We start from the raw sequence: 14,571 nt of genomic DNA on the forward strand, positions 1-14,571 counted from the left end.
CCAGGGCTCCAGGGTCACATCCGGGTCCCCCAGGGCCTAAATCCGGGTCCCCAGGGCCTAAATCCGGGTCCCCCAGGGCCTAAATCCGGGTCTCCAGGGCCACATCCGGGTCCCCCAGGGCCTAAATCCGTGTCCCCCGGGGCCACATCTAGGACCCCCAGGGCCACATCCAGGTCTCCAGTGCCACAATCCGGGTCTCCAGGGTCACATCCGGGTCCCCAGGGCCACATCCGGGTCCCCCAGTACCACATCTAGGTCCCCCAGGGCCAAAATCCGGGTCCCCCAGGGCCTAAATCCGGGTCCCCAGGGCCACATCCGGGTCCCCAGGGCCACATCTAGGACCCCCAGGGCCACATCCGGGTCTCCAGGGCCACATCCGGGTCTCCAGGGCCACATCAGGGTCCCCAGGGCCACATCTAGGACCCCCAGGGCCACATCCGGGTCTCCAGGGCCACATCCGGGTCCCCCAGGGCCACATCTAGGACCCACAGGGCCACACCCGGGTCCCCCAGGGCCACATCCGGGTCCCTCCAGGGTCACATCAGGGTCCCCCAGGGCCTAAATCCGGGTTCACCAGGGCCACATCGGGTCCCCCAGGCCCTAAATCCGGGTCCCCAGGGCCACATCCGGGTCTCCAGGGTCACATCCGGGTCCCCCAGGGCTCCAGGGTCACATCCGGGTCCCCCAGGGCCTAAATCCGGGTCCCCAGGGCCTAAATCCGGGTCCCCCAGGGCCTAAATCCGGGTCCCCAGGGCCACATCTAGGACCTCCAGGGCCACATCCAGGTCTCCAGTGCCACATCCGGGTCTCCAGGGTCACATCCGGGTCCCCAGGGCCACATCCAGGTCTCCAGGACCACATCTAGGTCCCCCAGGGCCAAAATCCGGGTCCCCCAGGGCCTAAATCCGGGTCCCCAGGACCACATCCAGGTCCCCAGGGCCACATCCGGGTCCCTCCAGGGCCACACCCGGGTCTCCAGGGCCACATCCGGGTCCCTCCAGGGTCACATCCGGGTCCCCCAGGGCCTAAATCCGGGTCCCCCAGGGCCTAAATCCGGGTCCCCCAGGGCCACACCCGGGTCCCCCAGGGCCACATCCGGGTCCCCCAGGGCCTAAATCCGGGTCCCCCAGGGTCACATCTAGGACCCCCAGGGCCACATCAGGTCTCCAGGGCCACATCCGGGTCCCCCAGGGCCACACCCGGGTCCCCCAGGGCCACATCCGGGTCCCCCAGGGCCACATCCGGATCCCCCAGGGCCACATCCGCTCTCCAGGGCCACATCCGGGTCCCCCAGGGCCACATCTAGGACCCCCAGGGCGGCGGCGACGCTCTACGTGTGGGCTGTACTGGCCTGAGTGACAGGTAGCCGACCCAATGGCTTCCCCGGTCTCAGACTCCGGACCGCTCAGACGTGGGGTGGGTGTGTGCTTCCTGTTTCGGAGGCGTCTGCTCGGGGCGGAAATGGTGTGGAAAGGAACCGTGTTTCAACCCAGCTGTCTTCTTTCTCTTCTTTTAGAAAAAGCTCTGAGGCCTAATTTTCCTGACCTAAATGATCATTTTTCTTTTATCATCTGTGGGCCATATTCCCTGGTTTCACATTGTCCAGCCACGCTCGGCTTGCACAGATCGGGGCGGGGAGACTACAACTCCCCGAAGCCTCAGCGGCGGCGGCGTCGCTCTACGTGTGGGCTGTACTGGCCTGAGTGACAGGTAGCCGACCCAATGGCTTCCCCGGTCTCAGACTCCGGACCGCTCAGACGCGGGGTGGGTGTGTGCTTCCTGTTTCGGAGGCGTCTGCTCGGGGCGGAAATTCTATATGTAAGAGCTGAGAAAGCTTCCTTTTCTTTCAAAAAAAAAAAAAAAAGCTGTGAGGCCTAATTTTCCTGACCTGAGCTATCATTTTCCTTTTATCATCTGTGGGCCATATTTCCTGGTTTCACATTGCCCAGCCACCCTCTGCTTGGACAGGGTGGACCGGGCAGACTACAACTCCCCAAAGCCTCAGCGGCAGGGCGCTCTGCGGCTGGGCTCGTCTGAGTGACAGGTCGGGCAGCCATTGGCTTCACGCGGTCTCAGACTCCGTTGCCAATCAGATGCTGAGTGGTTGTGTCGCCCTGTTTCTGCGGCTCGGGGCGGAAATGGTGTGGAAAGGAACCGCCTCGAGCCACGCCCCTCGCGGCTCCTGACTGGACGCGGGAAGTGACGTCTGCGCGCACCACGCGGCAGTCGTCCCGCCCATGTCCAGCTCGGACCGGACGGGGCAGCTTCGGGTCTGGGTCCCGCACGTCCCTGGCAGCCCCTGAGCGGGCGCGTACCCGCCTGTCCGTCCGCCAGAACCTCGCCCTGTAGCTTGGCCCTGCCTGCCCTTGTCTGGGAGGAGGAACGCGCAGGAGGAGCCCAGAACCTGTCTTCTGCCACGCTGCCTGCCCGCGCCCAGCACGGGCGGGACAGGCCGCACTGTTCCTCCTCATCCAGCAGAGCCACTCAGGGCCGGGCAGAGGGCGAGGATCTGAACCTAGACCTGCGCCTCACTCGTCCAGGGAGGCCAGGCAGCCACCGGCGAGGAAGGAGGTGGCGTTCTGAGCGCGCACTGGAAAAAGTCATTAGCGGCAGTGCAGAGGGCGGGAGGAGGCGCCCTCCGGCAGCTTCCGGGTCGCGTTAGGGGCAGCAGGAGCGCTAAGGGGGTGGAGTGCTGGCGGGAGACTGACAGATTCCCGGTCCAGTCAGGGGCAGAAGGAGCGCCAAGGGGGTGGGGTGCTGGCGGGAGACTGACAGGATCCCGGTCCAGTCAGGGGCAGAAGGAGCGCTAAGGGGGTGGGGTGCTGGCGGGAGACTGACAGATTCCCGGTCCAGTCAGGGGCAGAAGGAGCGCCAAGGGGGTGGGGTGCTGGCGGGAGACTGACAGGATCCCCGTCCAGTCAGGGGCAGAAGGAGCGCCGAGGGGGTGGGGTTTAGGCGGGAGACTGACAGGTTCCCCGTCCAGTCAGTGGCAGAAGGAGCGCCAAGGGGGTGGGGTTTATGCGGGAAACTGACAGGATCACGGTCCAGTCAGGGACAGGCAGACCGCCAAGGGGGAGGGGTTTAGGCGGGATACTGACAGGTTCCGCGTCCAGTCAGGGCCAGAAATAGCGCCAAGAGGGTGGGGTGCTGGCGAGAGACTCACAGGTTCCCCGTCCAGTCAGGGGCAGGCAGGGGAACGCTAAGGGGGTGGGGTTTAGGCGGGAGACTGACAGGATCCCGGTCCAGTCAGGGGCAGGCAGCACCGTCAAGGGGGTGGGGTTTAGGCGGGAGACTGACAGGATCCCGGTCCAGGCAGGGGCAGGCAGGGGAGCTAGGGATGCGGGGTTCTGGTTGACGACGGGCAGTTTTTGGTCCGAGTCAGGAGCTGGCAGGGGAGCCAAGGAGGTGGGGTTCTGGCGGGAGACTGACAGGGTCCCGTCCAGTCTGGGGCAGAAGGAGCTCCAAGGGGGTGGGGTGCTGGCGGGAGACTGACAGGATCCCGGTCCAGTCAGGGGCAGGCAGCAGCGCCAAGGGGGTGGGGTTTAGGCGGGAGACTGACAGGTTCCCCGTCCAGTCAGGGGCAGAAGGAGTGCCGAGGGGCTGGGGTTTAGGCGGGAGACTAACAGGATCCCGGTCCAATCAGCGCAGGCAGTGGAGCCTAAAGGGGTGGGTTTCTGGCGGGAGACTGACAGGTTCCCGGTCCAGGCAGGGGCAGGCAGGGGAGCTAAGGGGGTGGGTTTCTGGCGGGAGACTGACAGGTTCCCCGTCCAGTCAGGGGCAGAAGGAGCGCCGAGGGGCTGGGGTTTAGGCGGGAGACTGACAGGATCCCGGTCCAATCAGGGGCAGGCAGGGGAGCTAAGGGGGTGGGTTTCTGGCGGGAGACTGACAGGTTCCCGGTCCAGGCAGGGGCAGGCAGGGGAGCTAGGGATGCGGGGTTCTGGTTGACGACGGGCAGCTTTTGCTCCGAGTCAGGAGCTGGCAGGGGAGCCAAGGAGGTGGGGTTCTGGCGGGAGACTGACAGGGTCCCGTCCAGTCTGGGGCAGGCAGGACCGCCAAGGGGGTGGGGTGCTGGCGGCAGAGTGACAGTTTCCCGGTGCAGTTGTGGGCCGGCAGGGGAGCTAAGACCTTGGGGTTTGGGCGCAGACTGACAGGTTCCTGGTCCAGTCAGGGGCAGGAAGGGGAACCAAGGAGGTGGGGTTCTGGCGGGAGACTGACAGGTTGCGGGTCCATCAGGGGCAGGCAGAGGAGCTGAGGTGGTGGGTTTCTGGTCGTCCACTGAGAGCTTCCCGGTCCCGTCAGTGGCAGTCAGGGGAGCCAGTGAGCTGTGGTTTGAGCGGCAGACTGACAGGTTCCAGGTCCACTGGGGTAGGGAGGGGAGCTGAGGAGGTGGGGTTCTGGCTGCAGACTTGGAGGTTCCGGGTCCCATCGGGGCAGGCAGAGGAGACGAGGTGGGGTCCAGGCTGCAGAAAGAGAGATTCCTCGTCCAGCAGGGGCAGGCAGAGCAGATAAGGAGGTGGGGTTCTGGCCACAGACTGACAGGTTCCCGTTCGTCGAGTCAGGGGCACTCGGGTGAGCCAAGAAACTGTGGACGTTTACTTCTTCCTGAGAGGATGCGTTCTGAGAGGAGGAGCGTGGTGGGGGCAAGAGGTGCGGAGTCACCGCACGGACGCCGGGAGGCGGGTGAGAGCAGTCCTGAGGCGGGCAGCCAGCAGACTGACTCGTTTATTTCAGTTGCTACAGCTGCTTCTATGGCCAAGACAGCCCATCCAGTCAAGGGGCGGTCTAGGCCCTGACCAATCACAGCCTGTGGCCAGGCGGTTTCCAAAGCCATCCAATCACAGCCTGTGGCCAGGCAGGCTCTTGGTGCCAGGCAGGTTCTGAAACCATCCAGTCACGGCCCGCCATCAGTCAGGCTCTGTTGTCATGTGGTTTCTGAAAGCATCCAATCACGGCCGGCTGGCTGTCAGTCAGGCTCTGTTGTCATGTGGTTTCCTCTGTTGCCATGTGGTTTCAGAAGCCATCCAATCACGGCCTGGTGCCAGGCAATTTCTGTGGTCAGCAGCCATCTTGGCATGACCTTTTCTCCTCGGCGGCCATCTTGGCATGACCTTTTTCCCTCAGTGGCTATCTTGACAGGACCTCTTCACCTTAACGACCTTTTCACCTTACCCCTTGCCATAGTGCACAGGGAACCTGTCAGCCTGCGACCAGACACTCCCCCTTAGCTCTCATGCCTGGACATTTTGGTCCAGGATCCTTTCCGTCTGTGGCCAAACCTGGGAACCTTTCCATCTGCGGCAGGAATCTCACGTCCTTGGCTCACCTGCCTGCCCCTGAGGGGACCAGGAACCTGTCGGTCAGCAGCCAGAGCCCACCCCCTTAGTCTCCACTGAGTGGCCCTGACGGGACCGGGAACCTGTCGGCCTGCTGACAGAACCCCACGTCATTGGCTCCGCTGACTGCCCCTGACAGCATGGGAACCTGTCAGTGTGTGACCGGAAACCAACCGCTTTAGCTCCTCTGCCTGCCCCTGATGGAGGTGGAATCCGTCACTCTGCGGCCAGAACCCCACATCCTTGGTTCCATTGACTTCCCCCTAATGGACCCAGAACCTCTCAGCCTCTGGCCAGACCCCACCTCCTTGGCTCCCCTTCCTGCCCCTGATGGGACCGGGAATCTGTCAGTCTGCCGCCAAAACCCCACCCCTTAGCTCCCCTGCCTGGCCGTTCTGGACCGGGAACCTGTCAGTCTGCGACCAGAACCCCACCTCCATGGCTTCCCTGACTGCCACTGACAGAACTGAAACCCTGTCAGTCTGCGTCCAGAACCCCGCCTCCTTAGCTCCCCTGCCTTTCCCTGATGGGACCAGGAACCTCTCAGTCTCCGAGCAGAACCCCACTCCATCTGCTCCCCTTCCTGGACATCCTGCACCGGGACCTGTCAGTCTGACTCCAGAACCCAAACTCCTTAGGCTCCCCTGCCTGCCCCTAACAGCACCGGGTCATGTCAGTCTGCGACCAGAGGCTCACCTGTCTGCCCCTGACTCGACCTGGAACCTGTCAGTCTGCGGCAGGAATCCCACGTCCTTAGCTCCCCTGCCTGCCCCGAACAGAACTGGGAACCTGTCAGTCTGTGGCCAGAACCCCACCTCCTTAGGCTCCCCTGCCTGCCCCTGACTGGACCCGGAACCTGTCAGTCTGCAGCCAAAGCCCCACCCAGCTTGGCTCCACTGAGTGCTCTTGACAGGACCGGGAACCTGTCAGTCTGTGGCCAGAACCCCACGTCCTTAGCTGCCCGCCCGCCTTTGATAGACCTGGAACCTGGAGTCTGCAGAAAGAACCCCACCACCGTGCCTCCCTGTCCTACTCCACACGCACATGGAACCTGAAAGTCTGCCGCCAGAACCCCACATCCTTAGCTCCTTTGGCTGCCCCTGATGGGACCAGGAGCCTGTCAGTCTGCATGCAGACTTCATGTCCTTAGCTCCCCTTATTGCCCCTGACTGGACCAGGAACCTGTCAGTGTGCAGCCAAACCCCACATCCTGAGCTCCACTGCCTACCCCTGTTGGAAATGGAACCCGTGAGTCTGTGGCCAGAACCCCACCCACTTTGGCCCCCCTGCCTGCCCTTGACGGGACTGGGAACCTGTCAGTTGCGGCCAGAACCCCATGTCCTTAGCTGCCCTGCCTGCCCCTGACTGGACCGGGAACCTGTCAGTGTGCAGCCAGAACCCCACATCCTTAGCTCCACTGCCTGCCTCTGTTGGACCCAGTACCTGTAAGTCTGCGGCTAGAACCCCAGCTCCTGGGCTCATTTCCCGCCCCAGATGGACCCGGAATGTGTCAGTCTGCCACTAGAACCCTAACTTCTTTGCTCCCCTGACTTGCCCCTAACTGGAGCAGGAACCTGTCAGTCTGCAGCCAGAACCCCACCCTCTAGTCTCTGCTGAGTGCTCCTGACAGGACCGGGCACCAGTCAGTCTGCGGCCAAAACTCCACCCCCTTAGCTCCCTTGCCTGACCATACCGGGCCAGGAATCTGTCAGTCTGTGGCCAGAACCACACGTAGCTAACTCCCCTTCCTGGCGTCACTGGACCGAAACGTGTCACTCTGAGGCCAGAACCACCCTCCTTGGCTCCCCTGACCGCCACTGATGGGACCGGGAACCCGTCAGTCTGCAGCCAGAACCCCAACCCTTGAGGCTCCAGTGAGTCCCCCTGATGGGACTGGGATCCTTTCAGTCTGCGGACAGAACTCCACCCCTTAGCTCCCAGGCCTGCCCCTGACTAGACCAGGAACCTGTCAGTCTGTGGCCAGAACCCCACCTCCTTGGCTCCTCTGACTGTCCCTGACTGGACCGGGAACCTGTCAGTCTGTGGCCAGACCCCACCTCCTTGGCTCCTCTGACTGTCCCTGACTGGACCGGGAACCTGTCAGTCTGTGGCCAGAACTCCACCCCTTAGCTCCCAGGCCTGCCCCTGACTGGACCTGGAATCTGTCAGTCAGTCTGCGGAAGGAACCCCACCCATGTCCTTAGCTCCCTGCCTACTCCTGATGGGACCAGAGACCTGTCGTCATTCTGTGGCCAGAACCCCACCTCCGTAGGCTACGCTGCCCGCCCCTGACTGGACCAGGAACTTGTGAGTCTGCAGCCAGAACCCCACCCCATCAGCACCCCTCCCTACCCTTGATGGACCCGCAACTGTCACCTGTGGCCAGAACCCCGCCTCCTTAGGCTCCCCTGCCTACCTGTGACGGGACTCGGAACCTGTCAGTCTCGGCCAGAGCCTAACCTGCGTGGCTCCCCTGACTTTCCCTGAGGGGGCCAGGAACCTGTCACTCTGTAGCCAGAACCCCACCTCATTGGGCTCCCCTGACAGCAACGGGAACCTGTCAGCCTGTGGCCAGATCCCCATGTCCTCAGCTCCCCTGCCTGCCCCTGATAGACCTGAACCTGTCAGTCTGTGGCCAGAACCAACCTCCTTTGCTCCCCTGACTGCCCGCGATGGGACCAGGAACCTGTCATGCTGCTGCCAGAACCTTAGCCAGAACGCCTTAGCTTCCCTGCCTGGCCATATGGACCGGGAACCTGTCCATGTGCGGCCAGAACCCCACATGCTTAGCTCCCCGGCTTGTCCCTGACTAGACAGGGAACTTGTATGTCTGTGGCAGGAACACCATCCTCTTACACTACCCTGCCTGCCCCTGACTGGAACCAGAGCCTGTCATTCTGCGGCCAGAACCCCACCTCCTTGGCTCCCCTGACTGCCTCTTTCTGGCCTGACAGTCTAGGACTACAACCCCACCTCTTGGCTCCCCTGACTGCCTCTTTCTGGCCTGAGAACCTGACAGTCTCGGACTACAACCCCACCTCTTGGATCCCCTGCCGGCCCTTGATGGAACTGGGAACCTGTCAGTCTGGGGCCAGAACCCCACCTCCTTGTCTCCCCTGCCTGCCGCTGATGGGACTGGTAGCTTGCCAGTCTAGGGCCAGAAACGCCGTCTTTGGCTCCCCTGCCTGCCCCTGACAGGACCGGGAACCTGTCAGTCTGCGGCAGGAACCCCAAGTCCTTAGCTCTCCTGCCTGCCCCTGACTGACCCAGAACCTGTCACTCTGCGACAGTTCCTGATCCAGTCAGGGGCACTCAGTGGATCCTAAGGGAGTGGTTTCTCCGCCATATCTGAATGTGAAAGTCCAGCTGGGTGCAGAAACTAGGGAAGAACAGACAGTGCACACATCTGGTCAGATGGCAAGGGTGTGACATTCAAGATGGTTTACAAAGTGGCCCACAACAGGTGATCTCTCCCTACCTCTTCATGTAGCGTGCCTTCAGACACTAACCCCTGGCTCACAACTTGAAGTCTATAAAGGACGGAGACCCTCAGCTTTCACTGAGTGGCTCAGAGGACACTGCATGGCTTGTGCTCAATCACTTGTGTCCCTGTTCAAAGCACAGTTTATGAAAATAATCATACAGGCCGGCGCCGCGGCTCACCAGGCTAATCCTCTGCCTTGTGGCACCGGCACAGCGGGTTTTAGTCCCGGTCAGGGCACCGGATTCTGTCCCTGTTGCCCCTCTTCCAGGCCAGCTCTCTGCTGTGGCCCGGGAGTACAGTGGAGGATGGCCCAAGTGCTTGGGCCCTGCACCCCATGGGAGACCAGGAGAAGCACCTGGCTCCTGGCTCCTGCCATCGGATTAGCGCGGTGCGCCGGCTGCGGCGGCCATTGGAGGGTGAACCAACGGCAAAGGAAGACCTTTCTCTCTGTCTCTCTGTCTCTCACTGTCCATTCCTGCCTGTCAAAAAAAAAAAAAAAAAGAGCCTATCAGCAAAAACCAAGACTCGTTCAAGGTGGTGAAGACCGCGCGTACGTTTCGGGAATCTTATTTCAAGTTTTAATTCTTCTGCCAACACACTCATGGTAATCCCAGGCTAGTTGCTCTCGTTTCTGAATCGACGTGTCACCCACTGCGCCTCCCTCGTCTGGGCACTTCATCACTCACTCACTGAAGTTGCTGTTCAGAGTGTCCGCTGTGTCCTGTTCTCTCCTGCTCTAAAGTCACTGAGGAGACAGTACTGACGACGAAGCTGCAAACCCTTTCAAGAAGCAAACGTGTCTATACACGACCATGTTTTCAAGGCATTTCCGATGGATCTGACTGCCTGTCAAAAAAAAAAATAAAATAAAAATAACTGAGATATTGGGGGTCTTGGTATTAGGAGATGAGCAAACTTTGTAGTTATGAATCTGCCTTGTCCAGCGTGCTCTACACGCCATGTTGATGACCCTCCTCTCCCTGAGAGAAGAGCCAGCCTGAGCCGTGGAGTGAGTGGAGCAGAAAACCAGATTAAAGGATTACAGAACGCAGAACCGGTCAAGTCGGTTTTTTCCATCGAGAGACAGAAACCAGAGTGACCTCCCTGGAGCTCTCAAGGTCATGTCTGGGTGCCTGGGCACGAAAAAAGCTAAAAAAAAGAAAAAAAAATCCAGGTTCTGGAACATTCTAGGACGTTCTAGAATGTTCCGGGATCCCTAGAATTTTTCCAAGGTGTTCTAGAATGTACCAGAACATCACCAAGTGAGTCTGGGGGGATTCTGGGATACGGGTCTGAGTAGAAGTTTCCCGGCTGGGTGTGACGGGTGTCCTGGTGCCGGCCTGGCCCTGCGGACATTGACGTGACATCCGGCGCCCACCGGGGCTGCGGAAACTTCCAGCACGTCGGCAGAGGGTCTCAGACCCCCCAGGACGCTCGCTGGGTTCTCTGGAACATACTGGAACATTCTACAACATTCCAAGACCCCAAAGACACTCACCAAGCGGTCCAGGGCATCCTACGAACATTCTAGAAAATTCTACGTCATCCACCAGTATTCCGGAACACTCCAAGACCAGGCGCTCTAGAATACTCTAAGGCCCCGAGGACGTGCGCCGGGCTCTCTGGACGTGTTCTAGAACGTTCCGGAACATTCCACAGAATTCCTCGCGATTCCAAGGACATTCCCTGGGCATTCTAGAACATTCTGGAATCCTGGAAACACCCACCAGGTGTTCTGGAAAATTCCAAGGCCCAAGAACGCACGACAGACTCTCCCAGAATTCCCTGGGAGCACTGACCGTTCCGGAACGTCCCTGGTATCCACCAGGATGTTTGCACAACCTTCGGCCCCGCCAACTCCTCCCCCAGCCCTGGCAATAAATAGACGCCGGGTCCCCGCCGGCTCAGACGACGACGAAGACGATGGTGATGAAGATGACGGTGACGAAGGCTCTCCTCCTCGCCCTCACGGTGGGCGTGGCCTGTGCAGACGTCGACCCCGCCCAGGTATCATAAATTTGCATCATTAGTTCCCAGTATTAATTCTCGTCATGAATTCATATCATTTCTTCACATCATTACTTCGCATCACTAATTCGCGTTGTTTCTTCAGCCGTATCATTAATTCGCGTCATTTCTTCACCTCCCCAGCTCTCCGGGCCCTGGCGCACCTCCGCCATGGCCTCCGACAACCTGGAAATGATCCTGGAGGGTGGGCCACTCCGGATGCTGTTCCGCGAGATGGAGTGCAGCGAGGACTGCAACGCCCTGAACGTCTTCTTCTACGTCAAGTGAGGGGCGGGGCCAGGGGAGACAAGCCGAGGCCAGAGACAGAGAGCCAGGGGGGAGCAATCGAGCCCAGAGAGCGGGGAAGACAGGCGCTGCCAAGCCCAATCGATCCCAGAGAGAGAGAGAGAGAGAGAGAGAGCAGGCCAGGGCGACCAGCCGAGCCCAGAGAGAGAGAGCAGACAGGAGTAGTTGAGCCCAGAGTCAGAGAGCATGTGGGCTAGAGGGGAGTAATGGAGCTGAGAGTGAGCCGACAGGACCAGCCGATCCCAGAGTCAAAGAGCAGGCCATGGTGGACCAGCGGAGCCCAGAGAGAGAAAGAGTAGACAGGAGCAGTTGAGCCCAGAGTCAGAGAACAGGTGGGCTAGAGGGGAGTAATGGAGCTGAGAGTGAGCAGACAGGACCAGCCGATCCCAGAGTCAAAGAGCAGGCCATGGTGGACCAGGCGAGCCCAGAGGGAGAGCAGACAGGATCAGTTGAGCCCACAGCGAGCGGCCATGTTCCCGGTCTCTCCTTCAGGAAGAACGAGGTATGCACCCCGCACAGGGTTGTGGCCCAGAAGAACGCAGACGGCATCTACACCACTGACTGTGAGTACAGAGCATTTCGGAAAGTTCCAGACAATTCCAGATGACCCCAGGGAATGTCCGGTGTGTTCCAGAATGTTCGAGAATGTTCCCAGAAATGTTCCAGGATGCTGCAAATGTCCCAGAATGCTCCAGTTCTCAATGTTCTAGAATGTTCCAGAATGCGCTAGAATGTCCCAGCATGCCCCGGCACATCCAGAACACCCACCTCTCTCCCTACAGTCGAGGGCCAGACCTCCTTCTAGTTCCAGGAATTGGATCCCACTAGCCTCATCGTCTTCATCAATAACATGGCATCCGGCGGCACCACCAGCCGCCTCAGCTTCCTCACTGGTGAGCCCCCCTCACACACACATGTATACTGCCGGTGCCCGCTAGAGATACGCACCACGACCCGAGAGTCTGAGCCCGACTGTATACGGGGAAAGGGGGGATACAGTCGGTGCCCACTGGATAAAGCGAGTGTATACAGTCAGTGCCCACTAGACATGGTGGGCATATACAGTCGGTGCCCACTAACGCTAGCATATACAGTTGGTGCTCGCTAGATGGGGTGAGCGTATACAGTCACTAAAGCGAGTGTATGCAGTAGGCGCACACTAAAGCGAGCGTACTCAGTCGGTGCCCACTCGTGCCACAGTCAAATTGGCAGTCATGAACGACGACCGGCTGGAGGACTACGCGAGGCTCACGGAGCAGAATGGGATCCCGCGGAAGTACATCCGGCGTGTGGGCGACACAGGTGAGGCTTCGGCGGCTTCCGGGCTGACTCGGCGCTGACTCGGCGCTGACTCGGCTTTCCTCTCTCTCCAACAGACACCTGTCCACCCTGAGGACGCCTCCCTTGGAGAAGGTGCCAGAACGTTCTAGACCATTCCAGAACCGCCCCTCCTGCACAATGATTCCTCCCCTGATCGCCTCACCATCTCCTCCCACCTGCGAATGCGCTAGTATGCTCCGGACATTCTAGAACGTTCTGGATTGATCCAAGATGGTCTGGATTGTTCCAGAATTTCTAGAAAGCTCCGGAACATTCTAGAATCGGCCGTCCCCAGCTTTCTCTGCTTCCTGTTCATGGAATAAACTCATCCCAGGCACAGTCCCAGTCGTTTATTTTAAACGATTTTTATTGTTACGTCAAAAGACAGAGCGAGCTGGTGGAGGAACCCAGGGGCTACCTCCGGGTCTCCCTGCACTGTCAGTCACCGTTCACTGACAAGGGGGTGGGCTCTGTCATCTGGTGGCTGTCAATCAGCCCCGAGTGACACTGGGGGGGTTCTCCCCGACTCCACTGGCAGCCAGGAACACTCCACCAGGATCCCAGGGACACATCCGGGTCCCCATGGCCACATCCGGGTCTCCAGGGCAATATCCGGCTCCCCAGGGCTCCACTCATGTCCGCAGTGACACATCCTGGTCCCCAGGGCCACATCTGGGTTCCCAGGGCCACGTGGGCCGCAAAGCCGGAAACCTTTCATCTCTGACCGTGAGAGCACACCACACGCAGCCCGCCCTCGTGTTTGAGAAGCGGCAGCTGTCTCCCTTCACGCCGGCGTCTGAAGGAGTTAGGGTCGCAGATGGCGTCTTGCACATTCAAGACATACTTCAGGCGGGTTGAACAGAAGAAACCATAAAAACGTTGGCCGGCACCGCGGCTCACTAGGCTAATCCTCCGCCTTGCGGCGCCGGCACACCGGGTTCTAGTCCCAGTCGCGGCGCCGGATTCTGTCCCGGTTGCCCCTCTTCCAGGCCAGCTCTCTGCTGTGGCCAGGGAGTGCAGTGGAGGATGGCCCAAGTGTTGGGCCCTGCACCCCATGGGAGACCAGGAGAGGCACCTGGCTCCTGCCATCGGATCAGTGCGGCGCGGCGGCCATTGGAGGGTGAACCAACGGCAAAGGAAGACCTTTCTCTCTGTCTCTCTGTCTCTCTCTCTCACTGTCCACTCCTGCCTGTCAAAAAAAAAAAAAAAAAAAAAAAAAGAGCCTATCAGCAAAAACCAAGACTCGTTCAAGGTGGTGAAGACCACGCGTACGTTTCGGGAGTCTTATTTCAAGTTTTAATTCTTCTGCCAACACACTCATGGTAATCCCAGGCTAGTTGCTCTCGTTTCTGAATCGACGTGTCACCCACTGCGCCTCCCTGTCTGGGCACTTCATCACTCACTCACTGAAGTTGCTGTTCAGAGTGTCCGCTGTGTCCTGTTCTCTCCTGCTCTAAAGTCACTGAGGAGACAGTACTGACGACGAAGCTGCAAACCCTTTCAAGAAGCAAACGTGTCTATACACGACCATGTTTTCAAGGCATTTCCGATGGATCTGACTGCCTGTCAAAAAAAAAAATAAAATAAAAATAACTGAGATATTGGGGGTCTTGGTATTAGAAGATGAGCAAACTTTGTAGTTGTGAATCTGCCTTGTCCAGCGTGCTCTACACGCCACGTTGATGACCCTCCTCTCCCTGAGAGAAGAGCCAGCCTGAGCCGTGGAGTGAGTGGAGCAGAAAACCGGATTAAAGGATTACACACCGCAGAACTGGTCAAGTCGGTTTTTCCCATCGAGAGACAGAAGCTAGAGTGACCTCCCTGGAGCTCTCAAGGTCATGTCTGGGTGCCTGGGCACGAAAAAAGCTAAAAAAAAGAAAAAAAAATCCAGGTTCTGGAACATTCTAGGACGTTCTAGAATGTTCCGGGATCCCTAGAATTTTTCCAAGGTGTTCTAGAATGTACCAGAACATCACCAAGTGAGTCTGGGGGGATTCTGGGATACGGGTCTGAGTAGAAGTTTCCCGGCTGGGTGTGACGGGTGTCCTGGTGCCGGCCTGGCCCTGCGGACATTGACGTGACATCCGGCGCCCACCGGGGCTGCGGAAACTTCCAGCACGT

General features: G+C 59.6%; 1 protein-coding gene and 2 long non-coding RNA genes across 4 annotated transcripts; 1 reads left to right on the plus strand and 2 right to left on the minus strand.

Moving 5' to 3' along the window:
* Positions 1–9,372: 9,372 nt before the first annotated feature.
* On the minus strand, positions 9,373–10,446 carry LOC127486952 (uncharacterized). The gene is made up of 2 exons (XR_016228691.1): positions 10,316–10,446; positions 9,373–9,663 (listed from the first exon to the last, which is right to left on the minus strand). It is a non-coding gene; the product is annotated as an uncharacterized LOC127486952 (long non-coding RNA).
* LOC127487047 (odorant-binding protein) lies at positions 9,659–13,671 on the plus strand. 2 transcript variants are annotated; one of them, XM_070067258.2, is made up of 5 exons: positions 9,750–10,824; positions 10,969–11,108; positions 11,623–11,693; positions 12,331–12,432; positions 12,507–13,671. In XM_070067258.2, exons 1-5 carry the CDS (start codon positions 10,741–10,743, stop codon positions 12,521–12,523), a joined length of 414 nt encoding a protein of 137 aa, XP_069923359.1. In that variant the 5' UTR covers positions 9,750–10,740; the 3' UTR covers positions 12,524–13,671. The 2 variants fall into 2 exon arrangements, with proteins under 2 accessions (XP_089181357.1, XP_069923359.1); XM_089325231.1 differs by lacking the exons at positions 12,331–12,432; positions 12,507–13,671 and adding an exon at positions 11,913–12,187 and having other exon boundaries at positions 9,659–10,824.
* Positions 12,800–14,210, minus strand: LOC149119091 (uncharacterized). Its single transcript, XR_016228692.1, has 2 exons — positions 13,854–14,210; positions 12,800–13,639 (listed from the first exon to the last, which is right to left on the minus strand). It is a non-coding gene; the product is annotated as an uncharacterized LOC149119091 (long non-coding RNA).
* Between the last annotated feature and the right edge of the window lie 361 nt (positions 14,211–14,571).

Source organism: Oryctolagus cuniculus, chromosome Y, assembly GCF_051225735.1.
Source record: "Oryctolagus cuniculus isolate XC-2025 breed Fujian yellow rabbit chromosome Y, ASM5122573v1, whole genome shotgun sequence".
NCBI lineage: Eukaryota > Metazoa > Chordata > Mammalia > Lagomorpha > Leporidae > Oryctolagus > Oryctolagus cuniculus.

Bases quoted from the DNA above. Each gene is read 5' to 3' on its own strand.
- LOC127487047 (XM_070067258.2), top strand. From the start codon at position 10,741: ATGGTGATGAAGATGACGGTGACGAAGGCTCTCCTCCTCGCCCTCACG. The intron at 11,109-11,622 runs GTGAGGGGCGGG...TCTCTCCTTCAG, and splicing joins AACGTCTTCTTCTACGTCAA to GAAGAACGAGGTATGCACCC. The intron at 11,694-12,330 runs GTGAGTACAGAG...CTCGTGCCACAG, and splicing joins CGGCATCTACACCACTGACT to TCAAATTGGCAGTCATGAAC.